Source organism: Puntigrus tetrazona, chromosome 24 (genome assembly GCF_018831695.1).
Source record: "Puntigrus tetrazona isolate hp1 chromosome 24, ASM1883169v1, whole genome shotgun sequence".
NCBI lineage: Eukaryota > Metazoa > Chordata > Actinopteri > Cypriniformes > Cyprinidae > Puntigrus > Puntigrus tetrazona.
Window position 1 is genome coordinate 1,387,350 of NC_056722.1, and position 15,918 is coordinate 1,403,267.

The 15,918-nt window shown below is 36.2% G+C and overlaps 1 protein-coding gene across 1 annotated transcript in view; it reads right to left on the reverse strand.

Annotated features, from left to right (window-relative positions):
* Positions 1-2,498: 2,498 nt before the first annotated feature.
* The window catches only part of cubn (cubilin (intrinsic factor-cobalamin receptor)), a 35,546-nt gene continuing 22,126 nt past the window's right edge, over positions 2,499-15,918 (reverse strand). Inside the window, exons 38-66 of the mRNA XM_043226442.1 lie at positions 15,707-15,899; positions 15,407-15,604; positions 15,176-15,322; positions 14,881-15,071; positions 14,623-14,791; positions 14,359-14,533; positions 14,027-14,205; positions 13,718-13,927; positions 13,501-13,641; positions 13,155-13,336; positions 12,855-13,026; positions 12,568-12,765; positions 12,298-12,447; positions 12,087-12,208; positions 11,761-11,986; positions 11,482-11,669; positions 11,226-11,382; positions 10,993-11,142; positions 10,719-10,907; positions 10,079-10,208; positions 8,779-8,996; positions 6,828-7,033; positions 6,584-6,746; positions 6,292-6,500; positions 5,655-5,799; positions 5,378-5,559; positions 4,132-4,297; positions 3,820-4,055; positions 2,499-2,614 (exon numbers count right to left, since the gene is read on the reverse strand). Of these exons, the coding sequence (XP_043082377.1) occupies positions 2,507-2,614; positions 3,820-4,055; positions 4,132-4,297; positions 5,378-5,559; positions 5,655-5,799; positions 6,292-6,500; positions 6,584-6,746; positions 6,828-7,033; positions 8,779-8,996; positions 10,079-10,208; positions 10,719-10,907; positions 10,993-11,142; positions 11,226-11,382; positions 11,482-11,669; positions 11,761-11,986; positions 12,087-12,208; positions 12,298-12,447; positions 12,568-12,765; positions 12,855-13,026; positions 13,155-13,336; positions 13,501-13,641; positions 13,718-13,927; positions 14,027-14,205; positions 14,359-14,533; positions 14,623-14,791; positions 14,881-15,071; positions 15,176-15,322; positions 15,407-15,604; positions 15,707-15,899 (5,100 nt within the window). The 3' untranslated portion in view covers positions 2,499-2,506. The remainder of the gene's footprint in view (positions 2,615-3,819; positions 4,056-4,131; positions 4,298-5,377; positions 5,560-5,654; positions 5,800-6,291; positions 6,501-6,583; positions 6,747-6,827; positions 7,034-8,778; positions 8,997-10,078; positions 10,209-10,718; positions 10,908-10,992; positions 11,143-11,225; positions 11,383-11,481; positions 11,670-11,760; positions 11,987-12,086; positions 12,209-12,297; positions 12,448-12,567; positions 12,766-12,854; positions 13,027-13,154; positions 13,337-13,500; positions 13,642-13,717; positions 13,928-14,026; positions 14,206-14,358; positions 14,534-14,622; positions 14,792-14,880; positions 15,072-15,175; positions 15,323-15,406; positions 15,605-15,706; positions 15,900-15,918) is intronic.

Genomic DNA, 15,918 nt, shown 5'->3' on the forward strand with positions numbered 1-15,918 from the left:
GCCATAAAAGGGTATTTCCGGGGTCCAGAGAAAGGAAAAGAATGTCAGACAGAATTCTGTTCCGTTGTCCAATCGGCTGCTAGAAAGTCGGCGGGATCGTTGAAATAAGGCACGTATATGTCCAATCAGAACTCTCTTCGCTGCAGCGGTGTGCATCACTCGACCAATCACTGAAAATCTAGAGGAGACGTGTAGAAAAAATTCTGCCAATGCGCTTTTCATCAACACGGTGATGTGTGCGTATTATTACTGACGCAAAAATAATGTTACACTTGTTTCTGGGTAAATACTACTTTTTAACCTGTTTGATTACAACAATAATTTACTTAAAATAAAGGAAATTACATAGGCGCCTGCAGACGCATTAAACTAGTTCTAATTGTAAGTGTTGATCTTTAATTATTTTAATATAGACTGCTGAAGTTTTAATTAGCTCTTCCGCTTGGTTTCTAAATACTGCAGATATTTGTCATGAAACTAAGATCCTTGCGATTTTTCTTCTTGATAAAATAACACGGTACATTTATATAGTATAAAGTATAAAGTTTAAATTTAATATAGTAAATCACAGGATGCTTAGTCTTGCTGCCTGTTACAAACAGAATGAATGTCTTTTTCGAAATGAATGAATAATTGTTTGATGTTTGTCAGTATATTTTTAAAACTAATATAGGCCTATATTATTATTATTATTATTATTATCATTATTATTATTATTATTGTTATTATTGTTTTATTTGTAATTATTTTATTCATCTTCTGACCTGTATATAACCTGTATATGAGTAAATTTGTTGCCATAGCCTATTGGCTCATTACTATTATATATAACCAATTAATTTTAAGTAACATTGAAATGTAATTGGAAGCGGAAATGATGAAAAAATGAAACAAAATAACTCAATTATATCCAATATAATTCATGCCTCTGTTTTGTTTTTGTTTTTTATGACTTTAAAATAATTCATTACATACAGTACATTAAAGTAAATGAACGACAGGCAAACAACAGCTTAAAACAAATGCTAGCAACATCCAGTGCATATTTATGTAGTTATATATATATATATATATATATATATATATATATATATATATATATATATATATATATATATATATATATATATATTAACTAATATTCTTTTATTGCTTGTCCATTGTCCATCCTATATATTGTTTGAATAATGTGACACTAGGAAATCCAGCAGCAGGTGTGGATAGCTGTTGTCCACCACCCAGATCCCCAGCTTTTACCCACCTTCCAGGGGAGACACATTGTTTAGGCGTCTGCAGAAGGTGGAAGAGCAATAAAAGTCTTCGCTGTCTCCTCCTTCTGACATGGAGCAGAGGTACGGCGACACTTCTCTCTTCTCTTGGGTTCCTGTCGTCCCAGACGGGACCATCCACAGACTGGATCTCTCGGCTCTTCCTCTGCCCGTCTCTCTCCGTCTGCGTCCGGTTCCCGCAGGGCTGATGATTTCTATGCAGGACTGAAAAACAGTGGCTCTATTTATAGGCTTGATTATATTTGGTGAGTGGCAACAGATGCTTCAGCACGGTTGAACTTTGCTTTGCAGAGCGGGAGTTCTGGATTCCAGGGCCAAAGCTTGTTTATGCTGTAAAATCTTTAACCGACACCCTCAGCCAAAAGCCAGAGGAGATGGGACACGGTCAGACACGGCACGAGGGCGCTGGGAGGTGTGTGTTTTATTAGGATCCACGTTAAGAAGCTGTAAGCGCTTACGCTTGCCCAAAGTGAGCGCTGAGGTGGGAATGTGTGTATGTGTGACTGTTGTGCTGTTTGATTTACGAGGTGTTCTCAAATTATGCGCCCGAGGAACTTACTGTAGCTCGAGTAGAGAGGACCACCAGCATATAACTGAATGTGAGCTCCGGTTTTGTCGGGAATGAATGTGGATTTTACGGCTTGTCAATAGTTAGATACTGAAAACTAGACAGCAGTTAATTTTATGATCATTTATGCTATTGACGCTACTGCGTATCATTTATTTGCACCTGAATGTCAGCCATTTTGTTACCATAATGGACTTTTACCATGAAATATCATGTGTTATCATTAAAAATAAAATCACTATAAGTTAAACTGTGCGTTATAAAATATTTAGGAATATGTCACATGGAACCGTATTTAGGGATATGGTTTTTATTTAACATTTTTTATTAAACATTTAATAAACCGCCAAACATTCATGCACACTTCAAGAGACTTTTGCATTGAAACATCTAAAGAAAATCACAATAGAGAAATTTTTATTGTCTTGGTTGCTTTTTGCAAAATGACTTCATCGCCGTCTCAGACTTAAGAACATTAAACTTCATAAAACATCTTTATTTTCCAAAAAGGCATCAAAAATACATACATAAATTCATTCTTTAAACAATTATCTACAAACGATGGTTCATTTTACATTATTTATGTGATATGATTGCAAGGTGTGTTCACAAGTTTGTATGTATGAATATTTATTTTTTTAATTTCCTCTCAGCTGCTCCAGGTGAGCCTGAACCCAGACGGGAGAACGGCAGACTGGGCTGAGAATTTTACAAACACAAGGTTTGAAGAGGCCTGGAAAGGGGCGATATTTGTCTCCTGAAAAAAAAGCAAAGAACAGTTCCATTACATATCCATATATTCACACTGCTGTGTTGTTTTGAAAGGAAAACATGTGAAATATTCTTCCAAATAACTCTTTTATATTTGTATTTTAAATTTGTACTTTATTCCTGTGATTAAAACATTCTTAACATTATTACTCCATTCAGAAATCATTTTAATTAATGCTGTCCACCGATTCATCATTAATTGCATCCAAAATAAATTTGTTTACATGTGTATACTTATATTTATATAAATACATACACAGGAATATGTATATATTTTACAAATATAATGTATTTCATGTATATTATTATATTCTTATAATTGATATTATATATAAACATTTTACATAAAATATTTTCTTTTCTTAAATATATACATACATGTGTATTTTTATATACATGATAAACATTTACAATACACACACACACACACACACACTCACACACATACATTACATATACACATATATACACACACTCAACAAAATATATTTACACTCATATATATATATATATATATATATATATATATATATATATATATATATATATATATATATATATATATATATATATTTATTTATTTATTTTTTTTTTTTTGTTGATATGTATATATATATATATATATATATATATATATATATATATAATGCTGATTGTGGTTTATAAAACATATCTGATTATTAAAACACTTAACAAGAACTAAGCATGAAAAATACTTTCATAGCATTTATTAATTTCAGGTAATTTCAGTTCTTATTAATGCATTATAAAAATCACAAGCTGTGTGTGTTAACGTTAGTTAATTCAGTGTGAACTAACATGTATAAATAATGAAATTATTCAATTTTATTCATTATCAGCATCAACAAAGACTGAATGAATAAATTGTGTAATAAATGTAGTGCTCATCGTTCATTCATGTTAATGAATACATTAAGTAATATTAATAGATGACGCCTTATTTTGAAATTGTTAAAAATAGCTTAATATTTTTACGGAAAGGTATACAATTTTCACGATTCTTAAATGAACGGAAAGTTCCAAAGAATAGAATTTATTTGAAACGGAAATTTCCATTATAAATGCCTTTTTAATGTCACATATGAAACATTGTATGTGTGTTCGCTGATGAAAGTATTAATTTCTAGAATATATACTGTAGGTAGAATACATATATTTTTTCATACATACCAAACCGCAGTACGGCCCAACAACAGGTGAATTAGCATCAGGTCCATCATACAGCTTCAAGTAGTTGTTCTCACAGTCTCCTGGATCGTCGATGCTGATCTGGTTGAACGTGACCGTCACCACCCTGCCGCTAGGAGCCCTGATTCCCCACTCACAGGAAGTGCCGTTGGCGTAAGTGCCAGGGTAGTTTGGACTGGCGAAAGAGCCGTGGTCTCCATATAACACACCACCACAGCCTGGACACACGATTGAACAGAAATTAACTGTTGGACTGTCTGAGGCAATCGTAATATAACTAGCGTTGGCGTTTACCCTGTGGAGAGGAAGTCCAGGTGATCTCGAAGCCGTTGCGGGCTGTAGTAAAGTCACTCTTGAAATACAGGAAGAGCTGGTTGCTTCCCGGGAAGACAGGATTGGGTAGAGCGCTTCCGCAGTGCTTCCCTAATAGAGGCGATGTGGCAGTACTGCCGTTTCTGACCTACATCAGCAGAAATGACAGCGATTTTAACAGAAAAAAAATGCAAAAACGTTACATTTCTGTAAAATTTACAGGGAAAAACTCCCAGAAAGCTTGATGTTTTTTCTTTAAAATAACTATGTACCTTGTATATACGTTACTATTTAAAAGCTGCTTGTGACGGGCTTTGGCTCATCATGTGACTTTCTCATCATCTCTGCATTTGTTGGTTATCAGTACATTTCAAACGTACAAAACAGTTTGCAGTACTTTAATAGGTTGGTATATTAACCAATCATACCGGTATGAAATTATGGTATAAAGCTGGAGTAATAATAGCTTAATAGCAGTTAATAATAAGTTTTTTGGTTTTTTTTCTACATTTCATTTATGTAAAACAAAACTGGCCAAAGCTGAATTAAACATGAACATAATTAGTAGTATTAACAATACTGTTTATTGATTTTTGAAAAACCTTTTAATTTTTTATAATTTGCAATTGAATTTTAATTTAAGGTTTAGTCATTTTATGTAGTTTTTTTATTAGATTTTGATCTTTAAATATTTCTCTTTAGCTTTATATAATTTTTTTTCATTTTAGTACTTCAAAACAAATTGACCCAATTTGTCCATAACAGAGTTGACAGATTTATCTGTTAATGCATTAATTTTCATAATAAATGTTTTAAATCTTAAATGTTTAAGATTAGCAAATGTTACATTTGAACAACAACAACAAAAAAAAGAAAATCCAAATGTTTTCTTTATCCTTTGCTTGATATGTACCAACATTTCTGGAATAGGTCACATATATTAAACATCTAAAAAAATTAAGTTTAATAATTTTAATATATAATCTTGGGATAATTAGGATTGAAAAGGTTGTTGTTACTATTATTATTATTCTAAAAAAATATATAAAAATGACAAAAGCACAAAAAATTAAACGTAAAAAAAAATAGCAAAAAAAAAAAGCTTTTTCTATTACTCAGGCTATGTCCATAAATTAATCAGATAAATTTGTCTTAAAATGCACCCCATTCTACTGTTTTTCACATTTTGTCTTCACATCTCTGGTGGCATTTCAGTGTTTATACTCACCTCAAGATAGTCAAAGCTACAAGAGGGATGATTTTCTACATCAAAACTGGTGAAGAACAGAGAGATGGCGCTGTTCTGAGGGGCCTGCAGTACAATGCTGCATTCAAGGTTATTAGTGTATATGTCAGGCCAGCCTGGGCTCTTCAGGTAGCCGTATTCCTGTTCATAAACCCTGCTGCAACCTGCAGACACGTAACGGTCAGACATACATACACTGACAATATAACCACACCAGCAGGAGTAAAACACTTCTAGTAACCGTAGGGAAAGGACTCACCTGCCACCTGATATGTGAGGCTGAATCCGTTGGCAGTCATGAAGACGTCTGATTTGAAGGTGATGTGCATTGTGCGACCGTAGCTGTAGAAATCTGGCACGTGTGAGTCGGCGCCACAAAACTTATGAGCTTGTCCATAATCTCCCTGAGAGACGAAAATTAAAACAAAAAATGTAAAGACATTCTGCTCCCAAAATACAAGTTGAAAGTTTTAAGGAAAGATAGCAATCTTCTTGAAAACTAAATAAGATTAAATAATTAAAAAAAAATCATAATTACTTAATTTTTTTTTTTTTGAAAGTATAAACAAAATAATAAACATTATAAATATTAAATAAATAAATATAATTTAAATAAATATTACATTTAAAATAAAAAAGAAATAAATCAGATTTATTTTCTATTAACAAGACTATGTCCACAATTAAATCAAATAAGTGTTTTAGTCTAAAAACACCCTTTCCGAATATATCCACATTTTCTAATTACTAATCACTTTGTAAAGTGTCTTCAAAAAGCTCTTTTGCTGGTCACTGTAAATAGATAAAAAGACGTGGACTAGCCTACCAAAACTGTCGGCTAATGTGATCTGAGAGTTTCTATATTGGTTGAGATATTTAGCGAGTCTGCGTCTCACCACAGGGAAGTCTTTAAACTCCAGGAAGTTGCTGGTGCAGCTCTGGCTGGAGTCCAGATGAAACTGCTGAACAGACACTTTCACCACCTCCTGGGACGGCGCATCCAGCACCCAGCGGCAAGAGGCGAACGGCGGGTAAGCATTGGGGTAATTTGGGGACGTGATGGTCTGAGATGATGCTGTGGCGTTGAACGCTCCACCACAAAGACCTGAAGTATTAAAAAAAGCACTTTAGCACCAATGATTCAAACCTGCAGTGACAAAAGCATTAGGGCATGAAGTTTAATCTTACTGTTCACTGTGCTGTAGGTGACATTGAAGCCACGCCGTTGAACGACGCCGTCCGAGATGAAGTGCACGGTCAGGAAGTTACTGGCCGAGACGAAGGGGGCAGGTACTACATTTCCACAGAACGTGCCAACCAGTGGATAACTATCACTGTCACCGTCATAGATCTAGAGACGGGTAAAATATAGAGTGTTTTGTATTGACAATTACGCTGCATTTTCATTTGTTATATTATACGTGACGTTTACCTTGACATAGTCATATCTGCAGAGGGTTCCAGTGGCGCCCTCGAGCTCAAAGGACGTGAATGTGAGGTTGATGCCTTTATTGACCTCCACAGCGATGGTCCACATACAGTCCATACGTGGCTCGTATTGACCGTTCATGTCAATATCAGGAGAACCGAACGTTCCGGTGGGGGAAGACAAGTAACCGCCACAGCCCTGCTGAGGACCTGGAGCAAACGATCGATGAGGGGATAGAAAGAGAGATTGAGTGAGATTTACAACAATCGCCTGCAAGAGGCAGTAGAGTCCACAAAAGAGACAAAATGCGAGTCTTGTCTTTGATTGCTAGAATCAAAGTCTACTGTAGAAGTTGTTCAAAGTAACTATTTACAGATTTATTTCAAATGATTAAAAAAAAAAAGGGCGTACACATTTTTGTCTATACATATTCTTCGAATGAGAATGTCCTTCCACGTGATACCATGCGTTTCCGAATAAACGTAAAAATTCACTAAAACTAAACAAACTCAAAACTAACATCGAAAGTAATACTAATTCTAATAATATAAACAATACAAATGAAAAAAATGTATTTTATAACAGCATTTATTTACATTCATATAAGAATGACATAAAAGTTTTATATTAGATGTAAAAATTATATATTAGATGTATATTATTAAAAAAAGTATAGTATTAACTATATGATTTACATTCACAGAAGTGTTTTAAGAAAGTAAAAATATAATAGTGCATATAAAATTCTATTTTAAATATATTATTTTAACACATTAATGTTAATATATTAATTTAATGAAATTTTGATTACACTTAAAATGAAGTAGAAATATTATTAGTTAATAGATTTTGTTTAATGAAAAATTCTTAAAGTAAAATACATTCAATAATGTCAAATTTATTATAAGTTATATACATTGAAGTATATATTATATGAAGTGAATATTACAATGACATATTATAAATAAAATATACTAAATGTTAATTATATATAAAATAATGTACATTTATACACAAAAAGTTCATATTGCATATAATATTATATTTATATTTAATTTATAAATATATTAAAGTAATATATTAAAGTCCAATAAATAATAAATGTATAAAATTGAAGTTACACTTAAAATTAAGTTAGTATTATAAAAAGTTAATATAATCTATATATTTTTAATAATAATAATGTAAAATAAAATAAACAATGTCATGTAAATTTTCATGAAATAAATGAATTGAATGTATTAACTGTAAATTTGTTCCTAAACTTCCAATCATCCCCAAAAATGCACTTTACTTAAATGTAAATTTTAGGATTAAACAAAAGAATTGGGAGTATTTTACTGGCTCTTTGACAGCAGTGGCCAATGAAGACTTATGTCTTGTTTTTGAACGGACTCTTGTGGTTTGAATGAGTTGTGTTGTTCTCAAAGAACAACAGTGGTGCTTGTAGGATGGGGCGGTTCACTCATAGCCCAGAGACGAGCTACAAAAGTGTTTACAACTCAGATCTTAAAGAGCCTGGTCATCCTGAAATGACTGGTGCATCAGACGCTTTAAAGCACAAAGCTGTTACAAAGAGCACTGTTTATGACCCCTGAACACTTTGTTCAGTCCTCAACGACATCTTTGTCCTTGTGATTCACTATGAAATCACCCACAGTCTTCCAAAATGAGAACCATAAAGGAACAATGTCAAAGTATCACACATTTTGTGAGCAAAAGTCGTTTAAATCAGCTGATGAAAAAAGGGAAAAGAATCCTTTTTGGCTCCCTAAATAGAACCTTTCAGTGAACAAATCTAAAAAGGGACCATTTAAAATTCAAATTCTTTAAATATTTAAACCATTTTTCCATTATAAAGAACCTTTTGTGGAAAGGGAAAGGTTCCATAAATGTCAAAGTTTCCTCTTTGAACCAAACCAACCTGGCCAATAAAAAAAACCTTCCTTGTTACCTAAAGTCTCACTGTAGGTTGCTCTCCAGCCCGCTGCTGCAACCGACGAGTCTGTAACAAACTCGAGAAACAGGTGCTTGGATGAAGATCTGATGTTGGGTGGTAGTTCACTTCCACAGAACTTCCCCAAAAGTGGGGCCAGAGTGTTCTCTCCGTCATACACCCCCACATAGTCATAGCGGCAGTTCGAGGAGGCTTCCAGACTGAAAGAGTTGAACCTATCGGACAGGGAAAAATGCAAACCGTTGAGGTTTACTATGGAAATGTTGCAGAAAAATCTACTTTCTCAGAAAGTGCTACCACTAATGAGAAAGGGGGGTTTCCCTGGAAGAAATCCTCTGGGATAAATTACGGGTGAAGGGTTTCCTGTCTGACATCAATACAAGATCTCAGTGGGGTTTACTGAACAAAGAGAAAGACAGATGATCAATACCAGAATGCTTTTCTCTCTGAGCATCTGTCTCTATGGTGGAACATGGCGGGCATGATTGATGCCTAGCAGGATTTGAGCTGATTTTTACTTTTATTGTTGTTCTAATTTGGATCTGTGGAGTCTGAAGAGAATATGGGTGAGGGGATCCGTGAAGAGAAAGCATGTATGAAAGTTAAGAATTTGTAGAACTATATGGTTTTATAATGTCTAAACTTACCATAAGAAATTTCCTTGATTATGTATAGGGTAATTAAAGGGTTAGTTAACCCAAACAATTTTAATTATGTCATTAATTACTCATAAGATCTATGTTAATTTTTTGGAACACAAATTAATATTAATATGAATAATATTAATATAAAGAATATTAATAAATTAATATTTTAATGAAATCTGATAGCTGCATAGACAGCAATATAACTACCACGTTCAAGGCCCAGAAAGGTTGTAAGGACATTGTTACGTCCTGTGAGAGAAGTTGTTATTTTTGTTTTCTTTGAGCACAAAAGGACTCTCATAACTTTAAGAAACAACAGTAAAACCACTGATCCCACATGGACTATTTTCACAATGTCCTTACTGGCTTCCTGGCCCTTAAATGTGATAGTTACATTGTGTCTATGCAGGGTCAGAAAGCTCTTGAATTCCACCAAAAATATCTTAATTAGTTTTCTGAAGATGACTGAATGTTTTGCAGGTTTGATCCTTAGAATGTGAATTGTAAATGTATTAATTGGAACCAAGTTTTGAGTACTGAAACTTACAAAATGTTTTAATTGTGTCTATGACAGTATGTTTTCAAAACCAAAATAAATACATTTCTAATGATGTTACTTTGTCAAATTACTTAAAATTGATCAGACTCACTTGAGATCAATGACACGGTTGTCACGAACATATATGTGGTATGTGCAGTTGATGTTGTGATGGTAGTTGGTGATAGAATGAGATGGACTGCTGACTGTCCCAGAAGTACCATTAAACACACCACCGCATGCTGTAAAAAACAAATTAACACATTAAAATGTACATTGTCCTACTCATAGTAATCATATAAACCAATACACAGTGATGAAATTCATAGGAAAAGCCCTAAAACAAATTAAACGTCTTGTTCTTTGAGAAGTTTGGGCTGTCTTCCCATACACCAGTAAGTCAAAGAGCACTTGACTGCGCAATTCTATTGTGCACCATTTACAGTGAATGAGTTTGTTTGTGGAAGTAACACTGGAATCTGTTGCAATGGAATTCTCTTGCATATTTGCATATTCTCCCAAATCCCCTCATATTGTTTGAAAAGTGCAGCGTCCTCTCATTCCAGTGATTCTGCTCATTCCACATTTCTGGGCTCAGTGAATCAGATGATAAACAACCCAAACTTACTCTAGCACACACTTACACTGATACACCGATGCACACCTCTATCTAAGTCACATCCCTTAGCAGCACACAGTTTAGAGAAACAAGTAGTATTGCATTAAATGTACAGTTTGTGGTTGAGGCTTACGTATGGTTCTGTATTCTGCTAGGAAGCCATTGTCATGGATGATAGAATCAGAGTAGAAGTTGATGAGCATTGGTCCAAATGTGGTGAAGACCCCTGGGATGGTATTTCCACAAAGAGTAGCCAAGGGAACACCACTGGTGCTGATGCCACTATAGATCTTTACACCATCATAGACGCATGTAGAGTGTGCTAGAGGAGATGGAAACGCATGATTATTCACATTACAGTACATCAAGATGTAGTGATTTTTTTGAAGAGGAAGGAGGAGGCATACCCTCTAACTGGAATGATTTAAAAGTAAGAACAACCACGGTTTGATCTCCAGCATTAATAATGTAATTACAGTTGGAGCTTGCCGGGTAGTGCTCTGGGTAGTTTGGAGACACAACACGGCCAGATGAGGCTGTGAAATTGGCCCCACAACCTAAAAGATGATAGTGAAATAGAGACATTACATTATTTGACAGAAGACTAAAATCTGTTATATACTATACATTTGATACATACTAGTGTAAAATGCAGCAGAGAAGCCTTTGCCAGGTGTATCTGAAGACTGGAAACGAGTTGTAATAATATTTCGTGGTGCAATGACTGTAGCAGGGGCTGTAGTGCCACAACCAGTGGCCAAGAGATTCTCTTCATTCTGTACATTGTCAGACCACACCTATATAATATAATTGCAGACAGAACATGAAAAATTAATCACCAGATCCCATAAACGCAACATCAGGGTAGGTTTATTTTTAAATGGTCATCTGTTTACCTTAATGTAACTGTTTTGACACTGTCCACTTGAGTCTGGGATCTGGAAGTCACTGGCAAAGCCCATCTCTAGATGGTTTCCATCATGGGCGATGATGGTCCATGAACATTCAGTATTGGCTGGGAAATTCTGAGGATAATTGGGAGATTTGATGGCGCCTGTATCAGCATGGATAGTTCCTCCACACCCTGAAGTGAAGAAAGTAATTTTAGAAAAAAAAAAAATCAATATTTAAAAAGCCTATATAAAGTGGATGGGAGATATGCTTTTGTAATTTACCTGATGAGTCCGTTGACCAGGTGGCAGTAAATCCTCCTTTGGAGACTACATGATCAGCAAGGAATAACACAACTAATCTGTTGGAGCCTGATTGGATAGTTCCTGGAGAGTTGTGGCCACAGTATTGACCAATAACTGGGGATCCTGGTGAGGCTCCATTAAAGATTGTCACAGAATCCCAGGTGCACTGGCTGTGTTCCTCCACTTCAAAGTATGTGAAAGTGAGCTAGATTATAAGGAAATTGTGTGACGTTAATGATGAACTTCATTGTTAAGGTTGAAGGAAAACAGACAGACAACAGACCTAAGAAGCAGTCTTGACTTACAATGATAGTGTGGCCCACTGGAGCCTCGAGAAACCAAGCACAGCGGCTTGGGCTGGGGTAGTTATTGGGATATCCAGGGCTAGAGATGGCACCTCCCTCTCCACTTTGTGACCCTCCGCATTCTATGGAAAATCAAAGTCAGCTGAGCTCTTGCAGAATTTTAAAGAGCAGAGATCCATCTGTTTAAGTGTCATCAATTAAACAATTGTACCTGAAAAGTAATATGTGGCTTTGAAGCCCAGATCACCCACAGCCTCATCAGACAGAAAGTGAACCCAGAGTTCAGGGGTGGACACTACTATGGGGACCGTAGGAGGGGATTGACCACATAAACGAGCCAAAAGCTCACCATTCATATCTCCTGTATATATGGAACAGATGAAACACCATAATAGTTTATCAGCAACAGCTTTAAAGTAATTGGTACATTGGATGGTGTACATGGAGTTATGTCTCTCTTGTTGCATTTGGAAACTCTTACCCAGTCTGAATTCCAAATAGTCCCACTCACAGGTTTGGTGATGCTCTAGGCGAAGCGAATCTATTATAACCACAATGGAAGAATTCATATGATGTGGGTTCTGGATCAACCATTCACAGTTCAGGTTGTTGCTGTAGTTTCCATTGCCAAAGTCAGGTGAGGTGAAGTTTCCTGGTTGACTGAGTATTCCACCACACACTACCCAATGCATAAAAATTCACCAATCAACTTAGGAGCCAAAAATATGCAAAATTTTATACACTGAAGTCAGAGGTCTTCTATATCACCTGCTGCCTCTTCTGAAGAGTAATCTGCTGTGAATCCACCATTAGACACAGATGAATCAGTGCTGAAAATTACGAGCATAGTATTGCCAGAAGATTTCAACTGGGTACCAGCAGGGACTGTTCCACACAACCGACCCAAATGTGGGGCACTGGGTGACAAACCATTGATGACCTACCAACCCAAGAGTCAAAACAGCAAACCAGTGATAAAGCACTGAATTGAAGAATACTCAGGGAAACTCAATACATGGTTTGAATGCCCAACCTTTTGACATTTTTAAAATATATAGATGACCTTACCTCCACGTAGTCAAACAAACAGGTGCCATGCTCCTCCAGCCTCAAGTCATTGATCGTAAGAGTGACCCTACGACCAGAAGGAACAGTGATTCTCCAGCGGCATACTCGGCTGTGAGGGTAAAGATTGGGGTAGTTGGGAGATGATATGGTTCCAAATGGTGCGTTCAGATCCCCTCCACATTCTGTAATATCAATAATAACATGTTTTCACCAGTCACCCATGGAACTGCTCCACAACCAACAGCATAACTATGTAAATAATCATGTACCAATTGTTTTATCCAATATAACTATTCATGAGTTTTTTACACTGAACCCTATGCCATAAGCATTTAAAGCCACTTGCCTTCTACACTGGCTTCAAACGATAAACTAAATCCTGCAGCATTTCCGCTGCCATCACTGATAAACTTTACGTAAGCAAAACTGTCTCCAGTGTCAAGTGGGGCTGGAAGACTGTTTCCACAGTGTTTCCCCAGCAAGCGACCTGGTAGGTAAGAAAAAGTTAGTTTACCATCCTTAACATTCAGAAAGAGTCTCTTTTGTGTAAATAGGATCCAAACCTGAAGCATTGTATTCCCGTATTTCCACATAGTCATTGTTACAATTGGAAGAGCTCTGCAGGTCAAGGGCAGTGTAAGTGAAGGTCAGATAGTGTCCAGTGGGACCTTCCAAGTACCATTCACAGTTAGAATTGTCTGGATAATTTGAGTCTGGATAACCAGGGCTTTTGATGATACCACTCTGGCCAATATAGGTTCCTCCACATGTAGCTAAAAAGGGAAATAATACTCTTTAAATCACTGAGATCAAGCAAACAAAGGTGAATGTAATGGAATGTAATTGGAATGTAATGTTTTTAAATGGATTACCAATGGAGTACTTGGCTTTGAAACCAATATGTGTGATGCTGCCATCCGTTCTGAATCGTATATACATGTTGGTGCTGGATGAATGCTGTGTGGATGGGCGGGTGTTGCCACAAAGTCTGCCCATCAAAGCAGCATCTGATGTGGGACCATCACGGATCTCAATGTAATCATACAAACATCTAGGACAGAGAATTGTGATTAAATTTAATGGTTTCATGTACCAAAAGTAAGATAAGTTTTTTTAAAGATTCTTTTTTTATATAGATTTATAGGTTAGATACGTTTGTTTATGGGGTTTTTTTTTAAGTAAGAAAAGTATGCTCAAAATATACCCAGTATGAGCCTCAATGAAGAAATCACCCTCAAAGTCAAGTTGTACAGCCTCTCCATTTGGTACAGTGATTATCCATACACAGTCAATATTCTGGGGGTAGTTTGATGGATAGTTAGGAGACGTGATGTATCCTGGTGGATCTCCATCATTAAGCTCAATGAGACCACCACAAGCTGGAGACAAACACAGAGATGTACTCTTATTCTTTTAGCAATAATCAAATTAATCTAACATTTTTGGAATATTATCTAGAAGCATTCACCTGAACTGTGGGCCTCAAATACCAATTTGAAGCCATTCCCCTCATTGGAGCCATCAGAAACAAAGTGAGCATACAGGCTATTGTCTGTGGTTTGAAATGTGGATGGAGTACTGGTCCCACAAAGACGTCCTGATAGAGTCGGTGAGTTGCTATCAGGCCCATTCCGTAACTAATACAAAAAAAAGTTACAATTTGCATAATGTACAGGTTATGTTTTGTAAATGTTCCCAATTGACAACTACTTATATAGTTACTCACCTCCAAGTAGTCACCTGTGCTGCAGTGATCGTTATAACCTTGTATTTGGAAAGGACTTTGGAAGGTTACAGACACTCTAAACCCTGGAGTGACCATTACTTGCCAGTTGCAATTCATGTTGGGCTTGTAGTTCTGTGGATATTGAGGAGAACTCAGGACCCCTCTGTCTGTGTGGAGGAAACCACCACAACCTGATGGAGAAAGCAAAAAAAATAGCTCAAAGTTCATCTAAATATATAATACAAAGCAAAACTTGTACTATCATTATGATAAGAATTATGGACTTCTTGTTCACCTCTGGAAAATGTGGCGTTAAAGCCCCTGCCATTAATGCTGCCATCAGAGGTGAATTGAAGGAACATGGCATCACCAGTAGAGTGAAGAGAGCCAGGCAGCTCCCGTCCACAAACCTTTGCAATCAATGGAGATATGTTGGTGTCACCTTAAAAAAAAAAAGAACCTTCTATTAAGTTGTGAAAATTTGTTTTGAGTTGGCTTTGAAGTTACTTCATATGACAAAACCTACCATCCCTGATGGATAGACTGTCATGGAGACATGAAACCTCATCTTCCATGTCTAGAGAAAGCAGATTAAACTCAACTACAGAATTTGGAGACCGGATCACCCACGAACAGTCAAGGTTATGCTGATACAGCTCTGGCCAACCAGGAGAGAATAAGAACTGGGGATTGTCTGCTGTCATCAATGTTCCTCCACATGCTCCTGAAAAGACCAAAAAATACCAAATGGTCGTGAAATGAGACGAAACAGCAAGATTTTTCAATGAGCAAGATCTGAGAGGCAGATTTCTATTAGGGAACTAACCTGGCTGTATAGTTGGCAAAGGACCAGAACCCTGAACAGCAGTCCACTCAACCAAGAAGCCTTTCCCTCCAATCACATTGTCAGATTTAAACTCAAGTGTTATAGTGCTGCCTGAACTTCTTACTGGGTTGGGCAGAGCCAGGCCGCAGAACTCACCCAAAAGTAAAGAACTGGTGCCGGGACCATCATATATCTAGGGAGGGGAAGCATTG